Source organism: Amphiura filiformis, chromosome 2, assembly GCF_039555335.1.
Source record: "Amphiura filiformis chromosome 2, Afil_fr2py, whole genome shotgun sequence".
Taxonomy (NCBI): Eukaryota; Metazoa; Echinodermata; class Ophiuroidea; order Amphilepidida; family Amphiuridae; genus Amphiura; species Amphiura filiformis.
The window spans coordinates 6122544-6130901 of NC_092629.1; the positions used below are offsets into that span (position 1 = coordinate 6122544).

The 8358-nt window shown below is 37.6% G+C and overlaps 1 protein-coding gene across 1 annotated transcript; it reads right to left on the bottom strand.

Annotated features, from left to right (window-relative positions):
* Positions 1-1838: 1838 nt before the first annotated feature.
* LOC140137941 (uncharacterized) lies at positions 1839-2354 on the bottom strand. The gene has a single exon (XM_072159749.1). The coding sequence runs from the start codon at positions 2352-2354 to the stop codon at positions 1839-1841; it is 516 nt and encodes a 171-aa protein (XP_072015850.1).
* Between the last annotated feature and the right edge of the window lie 6004 nt (positions 2355-8358).

Here is an 8358-nt window from a genome sequence, read left to right on the forward strand (position 1 = left end):
CCTTCTGATATCAAATAATTTTGATTTTTTTGAAATTCGCAATGTAATACACATTTTATGGCAAATCATTAAAATTGATATTTTTGATATTTAACAGTACTTGAAGTAAACTTTATAAATCTGATGATTTATACTTAAAGTGTATGTAGGTGGGATGAAAAGCCGACGATCAATTGAAAATTTTGACCTTTCGTATTGAAGATATGGATTTTTTCCCAAACACACAAAAAAATAGGTCTTTTGGGAAAAAAATCCATATCTTCAATATAAAAGGTCAAAATTTTCAATTGATCGTCGGCTTTTCCCCAGCTACATACACTTTAAGAATATATCATTAGATTTATAAAAATTTATTTCGAGGACTGTTATATATCAAAAACTTGAAAAATATCAAAAAATTCTGATTTGATATCAGAAAGACATGCTTCGTATTCAGAATGCAATTCGATCCGAGGTGCTCTCATGTCCCACAAAAAATACTGTCGAAACGCCATAAACGCTCATTCTAGATCCCTTAAGGGGGTACTACGTACCCCTGCCCAAATTTGCCTATTTTTGCATTTTTCTTAGACATTTTAGCGCATTGGGGACAAGTAAGATATGTATATTGTAGGGGCAAGGACTACAACTACTGCACTGGAAATTGTATTTCAGCACAGACAACAGTTGTGGAGTTACAGTCAAAAATGAGGGAAAACCAATATTTGATCAATAAATCAATAACTACTAACTTTGAGTTGCTGAATTTTCAGTACAGTAGTTGTAGTCCTTGCACCTATAATATACATATCTTACTTGTCACCAATGTGCTATAATTTTTGAGAAAAATGCAAACATAGGCAAAAAATTGACCAGGGGGGTTGTACCCCCTTAAAGGCCAAAGACCTGAAAATAACACCCCTTTAACATACATATGTAATTATGGACCTAAGTTGCATAATTTATCTAATAAAAACATTTACATACATACATACACACACCCCCACCCCCCACACACCCTACCTCCTACACACCCCACACACCCAGCACCAATATTACTGATTTTGAATCCAAAGCTCAATTAAACTAACCAACGAATCTCATCTTCATGGTGACTTAAACATCACGATCTTATTAACCTAAACCATAATTTTTGGGTCTTAGTTTTATAACTAAAACCCCGACAGAAAATGATCCCAAATGACCACCAATCATCTAGCTACAAAACCCTTTATGAAATGACCACAAGTGACCCCCAGTGGGTTTAAAGAGTAGAGTCTTACTTTTACAAGCCAAGGGGTTCTAACTATAAAAACCATAAAATGAGCACTCAGTTTTATAGTTAGAAGGTCTAACTATGAAACCAAGACCCTGTCCAAAATCACCCCAAAAGACTTCCAATGGCTTTAAGAATTAGGGTCTTAGAATAATAACTTACCGGAGGTATAACTATAAAAGCAAGGCCCCTCAAAGGGTCTTGGATTTTATAGTTAGAGTGTCGTCTCAATAAAGCTGATATGACCTCCATAACCTCAAATGGCTTTGAAAATCAGAGTCTCATCTTTATTGCTCAAGGCAGGTCTAACTATAAAACTAAGACCCCAATAAAATGATTTTATCTTAAAGTCTTAATTTACAGGGTCTATAACACTTACACCCTAATCTTTAAATTTAATAGAGGCCGTCAGCGTGACGTCATATGCCGCCATCATCATCATCTTCCGATACTGTGCAGAAACCTCCGCTGGAGTATACTCGCACATTAGTTGTGGTGCATTCAAGTAAGTGCAGACAAAGAGTGCTGATCCTATATACAAGGTGAATGTGCAGCTTAAAAAGATGACTGGAAAGTGGATTGGTTAGGTGAAGGAGACGCCACACACTCTGGACTTGAAGACGTCTAGGGTTGGCGACTCGACAACTTCCTGGGGCAAGGCATTCCACTGACGGATAGTGTCGGGGAAGAAAGAGCCTTGCAGTAAAGCTGTGCGGGAGTATGGAACATGGAATCTCTGAGAGTTGCCCCTGGTGGTGGTGTTTGAGGGTATCAGCTGGCTGTCAGGAATGTCAATGAGATGGTTGACGATTCGGTACATCATGGTGGCTTTGGAGATTGCTCTTCGTTGTTGTAGAGATTCCCATCCGAGGTCATTCAGCATGGATGTAACACTGCTTTCTCGGGAGTAGTCGTTCATGATGTACCTGGCAGCGCTGCGTTGCACAGACTCAACCTTGGTGATATTTCTCTTGGTGGTAGGATTCCATACGCAGCTGGCATACTCAACAACTGGTCTGACAAATGTATTGTAGCAACGGGTCTTGACGTCACGGGGACAGCAGCTCAAGTTGCGTCGTAGGAAACCAAGGGATTTCATGCCTTTCTTGCTGGTGCAGTCTGCTTGTCTGTTCCAGGATAAGTTGTCAGTGAATTCAACACCCAGATATTTGGCGGATGGGACTGCCTCCAGAGGATGGTCATGGATAAAATACGTGGAATTCACTGGCTTGCGGCGTTTGGTAATGCGAAGAAGTGGGTACACGCTGTGATGGACGTTCGATCTCCATGCATGAACAGCAAAATCACCGCGTTGATTCGCGATTACAGCTGCGTGGCAAGCTGCGCCCTGCGCGTAGTATCCGACGCATGAACACACAGATCTGTACCCACAAGACTGCGAAAGGCTGACGGCCTCTATGGAGGTCATTTGAGATTTGAGGTTTTACTTCTTTAGATAGATTTGTATGTATAAATTAGCATCAAAGATATTGTTAATCAATATAATCAAACAGGAAAGAAGAAAGTTGCATTATAGCTACTATTAGCCTTTTCGAGATATGGCAAACACAACAGGATGGCGCTGCACGAAGTAGGTAAAGGCTTTTGAATTTGGCGGGTTTTACCCAGATTAAATACTGCCCTCCTATTGTGAGCACCATGCTTCGAAAATGCTAATGGCTATTTGAGGGAAGGAAATAGGTTTCAGTGACCACTTATAGGTGGATGAGTAAAAAGATGAGTAAATGGGAGCGTTCACTAAAACAGGATGAATTTCTGAACAGGTAGGTTCATTGAGAACATGGTTTTATTTATCTAAATATGTCATGTCCCTTCTTAATTTTTTAAAGTTTCTTTCTTTCTTTTTTCTTCTGCATAATTCGTTCTCAATTTTTGTATTTCCCGTTTCCATGTTATTTATTTATTTTACCCCGTTCCCATTATTTCTTATTTCCCTTTCTGCTTAATTGTTTTCTTTTTTCTATTATTTTGTTCCCATTTTTGTTATATTTCGTGCTTAGCTTGTGATTTTCCGTTTTCATGTTATTAATTTAATTATGTTCTCGTAGTCTTCGTAATGCCTTAATCCGATCCCGTACCTTAAACCATAACCAGGCCCCGTAGGCTTACCCGTAATCTCATCCATGCCCTTTTTTTCTGCTTTTCTTTTCTTTTTTAATTTTTCCCCGTATAATGCGTCCACTGATATCTGGTACGTAACCTGGCCTATGCGTCCCTGTGCGCGCGCGTCAAGTGGCGTGTGCGCCGACAGGCTAACGACCCCAGACAAACAAGTGGTATGTCTGTGCTAACGACGACGAGCTTTCTAGATGTGTCGGTGGCATAACAACAGCTGGGGGGGGGGGCTATTATTTACCCCGAAAAACTCAGTTTTTTACAGATTTTGAGGCCAATTCTTGACCGTTTTCAGCCAAATCATTAATAGGACAATCCCGTATATTCGTCGATCTCCCGTATGAATTTGGCGACATCTGGATCGAAACTGACGGAGCCTTTTCATGGACATACCCACTTACGTCACCCCCCTCCCCCCCCCCACACACACACACCATCACAACATTCGCCTATTTATAGTAAGATTCAATTTAATTCATCACCAACTTGAATTGTATTGGAGTATAGAGTACGAACAATCTGAATGGTGGACATTACCTGTGTGCTCACAATTTTTGGGAAGAACGGTCCTGGCATCGGAAAGCATTGCAGTGTGCATGTGACTACTAATTACAGGTGCATCTCATACAGAACCAGGTAAGGCATATAGCCCATTATATATATTAGGCCCTATTGCGTTCATAATTCACATTACTCCCGATTGATTTCATTACTTTTAGTAACGCCCTATATCCAGATACCGGTGGTGTTTTCGGGGTCCTCCAATGTAGTAGCAGGGCACTCAGGGCTTGGAGGAGGCGAACGGTGGGTTTCCAGATTATGGATACCGAAGTAAGCATCACAGCTACAAAACAGAGTTGTGTCAAGTTGGGTTTATATCGGGATTTTGATCACTAAGAGACGCAGGCACATATCATAGTAGTTTAAAAGGTCAGGACAGGTATGGGTAACTAACGGGTGTTTGGTATTAGAGATAGGCCTATTATGAGAACCACCCAACCCGAGAACCGCGAAATCTAGTTTTATTTAATAATTTTTAAGGAGTCTATTTCTACATGGAATTGTGTAAGTTCGGTGAAGCTTGCTCTAGATTTTACACTTTTAATGGTTTTCTGCATCGATCATTAGAGAGTAATTTGAGATCGTTTTTGGTCTGTAAAAATGTTTAAACTCCGTTATTTGGCCGAATTTTGACCGAAAAACCTCTTTAATTTGTCGATACTCATATGTGGATTTATACCACACACATGATTACGTAACAACAGCATTAGTATAAAATTAATGGTCTAGAGTCACCTGATGAAATTGAGTCGTTTTTGTTACGGGAAATAAAAGTGGCTGAAATGAGGTATTGTTGTATTTTTTATATTTACTCGGGAATTAAAGTATGGATAATGCTGCCTTTTGGAACAGTAATAGAACACAAATTACCAGTTCATTAAACCATGTTTGTTGGGCTGTAAAGGTTTTAGTTTACTTAAAATGCGTGGTCAAATATGTCTTATTTTTGACAAAAACAAAGCGTTTCTTTCTATAAAATTCTTGATATTGCCAAAAATAGCAAACGTTGAAATTTAAGTTTTTTTGCCAGTTCTGTTGACTAATCTCCAAACATTAAAACGAGAGTCTCCCTAGAAAATATTTGATTCCGTGCTTAAAATATAACTGTTATTCTACTATTGTTAAATTTATACAAAATGTAGTGGAACAGAGAGAGAGAGGTCATCGTTTGAATGAGAAATTTTCTGTTTATTTCAGGTTGAGATCATCCATTAAGATTCATATGAATATTAAAATTAAAATTTTCATAGCATTTTGTAATATTTTAGGCCCTATTTACATGGAATTTTGCAATTTTCGTGCATTTACAGCATGTTGTATCGGTCATCCTACCTACACATGCGCAGATTGTTGTTTGATTTGCCCCAGTTATCATTGCACTGAGTACCCGCTCTCACACGTGATCAGTCATTATATTTTAATCTGTTTTATTTTGGAGATAATTAATGTCATTTGTAATAACTGCTTTTTCATTTTCGCCATTTTTGCAGAATAATTTTGCTTCCATTCAAGCCCTAAAGTTGTTGAAGTTTCCAGATGTCCCATTTCTACCCAAATTTAATGGCAAGTCTCATATTTTACTAAAAGCAAACTGAGGACTTAGTGTTTATTTCTATTCAAAACTAGCCTTAATAATAGTCTATTGATTTTATGCTAATGCTGTTACGTAATCATGTGTGTGACATAATTTTTACATGTGTTGTTTGAAAGACAAGGTACAGTGTTTATGTAATCATTGAGAAATGCCATGAAAACCATCCACTTATGACGTCACAACTCTTATTACATACTGACTGACCCTCGGTCACATCGGTCTAAAATGTCAAAACTTGATTTTCAATGTAATTCTGGTTCAGAAAAAACTATTGCTTGATCATTACAGATTTGGCTCCATAACTTCACATTTACTTATGTGGTGTCGTATACAAAATTCCCGTAACAAAACAAATTTGACAATAAAATCAAACTAACTAAACTAAATCAACCATGAAAAGTCAATATTAGTTCATATGTTGATATCTGTGTTACTAATCAGAACGAACCTATCGGTGCCTATCATAATTAATTACATATGAAAGCACGCAGACTTAGCGTGAAAAGAAAGAAAAACGTTGTACTTTAATTTGTTTTTACTTCTTACATTTGATATTATTGCAAGAATGGTACTGTTACTATCAGTGTTAATATGCCGAATCAATCCATCATTACCAGCGGAGAATAAATATATCGAAGTCTGAAATGTTAAATGCATTTCAATTATTTGCCTGGAAATTTATATAAGCTGTACTAGGCCTACAGTTCTAATAAAGGACATCATCATTATACAGTTTGTCCACTTTGAAGTACAAAGTGACAACGCACGCTTATACAGCGCTTTAACAGTGCGTAATGCTGCGTCTCTGATGCAGGTATGCGTGCCTTCAAAGTCGGCACAATGCGTGCGTCCGCGTCTGTACTTTGTACTTCAGAGTAGACTGACTTGCAATAAACAGTAAAACGTGAAATGTTACGATGCTAAAATATGAAACAAATCACTTAATGGTCTTGAAACAAGAATTATTCAACTCAATGGGAATAGGCTAATCTGCATTTCGAATTTAAAGACAAATGTATCTAACTAACACAGTGTTATAATAAAACCCGTTTGTTTTTAATGTTCAATTTCAAATCAATATCATCATCAGTGATGGTAGAATCGGTTTAAAACACCATTAATGAATAGCAATTTAAGAGTTCCTAGCTTTTATTTACAGAAGATTGAAATATCATGTAGCTGTTGAATTTAATTTACTTGTCGTATGGTGGTAAATCATCATAGCAAGTGTTAAACATCGGTTCCATTTTTCGCTTATCACTCAGTTTTTTCAGACACCATTAAATATGTTGAAATAAGGTTAAGTTTAAATAGCACCACCCAAATTGTATTGTTATTAACTCTCAGACATAACAATGCCTCCATGTATTATTCCTTTTGGAAATCATTAGGTGCAAATATGTATACACGGTTAAGAAAAGGAGGGTATACTGCTTTTTATGCCATGGTAAACTTTATACTTGAATTGAAATGAAAAACTGTAATTCTGGACCATCTGACACCAGAAGCTAGCATACTGCAGTTACTGTCCGTTTTCCTATACACAATACACAGTGCTCTCACCATTGACGCGCGACCTTTACAAATATGTATGTAGAAGTATATTGCATTTGCCTAGTTAACATCACTGTGTAAAAAATAACCGGCCAATATTTAAACTATTCTCCAAACTTCTAGCAAATATATTTCTCTAACATGACCTAAAATTACAGCTAGGTTAGATGTTCAGAAGGGGTCGCACTTTCGTAGAATATGAGTGAGGGCAAAGCATGGCTAGCTCATAGCTAGCCAACTCCCCGTGTTAATTGAATGGAGATTTGACCGAAAATATTGAGCTATATTGGTAACGGACCGCTCCGTTCTGAAGGATGCCACAAAAAAACGGTACAAGCTACATTTAAACTATTCTATGAAATTCTAGAAAATATAGCTTTGTAACATGTCCTAAATTTTTAGCTAATTTAGGTGTTTGGTGAGGGTCGCACTTTTGTGTTTTAGGAAGGATATGTAAACGACAGATAACACCAAAAATATGAAGAAATTATTTCCAAACCGTGTTAAGTCAACAATCATTATGTTGCTCATTTTCAAGAATGCTGGTTAACAAAAAGCAGGCCATTGTCTCATTTCGTGAACAAAGGTGCACATACCATTGTTTCCTTCCGTTTCCTTTATAATCGGTTACCCAACTGAAGCTATAATACCAGCATTATTGCGATATCGCACATGTAAAACAGACACATGTGCACAACCAGAGAAGATCCGATTTAATCAGTTGAGCTGTTTCAATGAGTGTTATCTTGGTTTAATAGCTTTTAATGTGGTTTAAGTCCTGCAAAGGTCGAGATGAATTCTACTGTAGACATGACTGCATCATGGTACGCACTGACGGGTATTCATATATGGTTCCGAAAGCGGCATCGCTACTTGTGAGACTGGGTGCGGTGGGGTAGTGGGTGGGGGTATAATTTTAATACACGTGTGGTGGTAGGGTGATGGGGGTTGTGTGATGATGGCTGTAGGGAACTGCTGCAGGGTAGTGGAGTTAGTATGGTCAGGATGTTGTGTGGTTTAAACAGATTATATTTTGTGTTTTTGTTTTGGTAAAAACGTTTTCATAAAATTAAATATAGTTTCTCCACCCCATTCAGTGATCCCAGCGCAAGTGTTTTTATAAATTGCTTAAAAGTGAAGGATAAGTCATTCAAATTGTCAATTGGTATTTTGGAAATTTAAAACATTGGCCAAAAAAAAACCGAAGAAGAAGAAAACATCAGTATTGATGAAGTTGAAGCCCCATTCAAATACATGT

Excerpts from the sequence above, each read along its gene's own strand:
- LOC140137941 (XM_072159749.1), bottom strand. The coding sequence starts at position 2,354 with ATGAAATCCCTTGGTTTCCTACGACGCAACTTGAGCTGCTGTCCCCGT.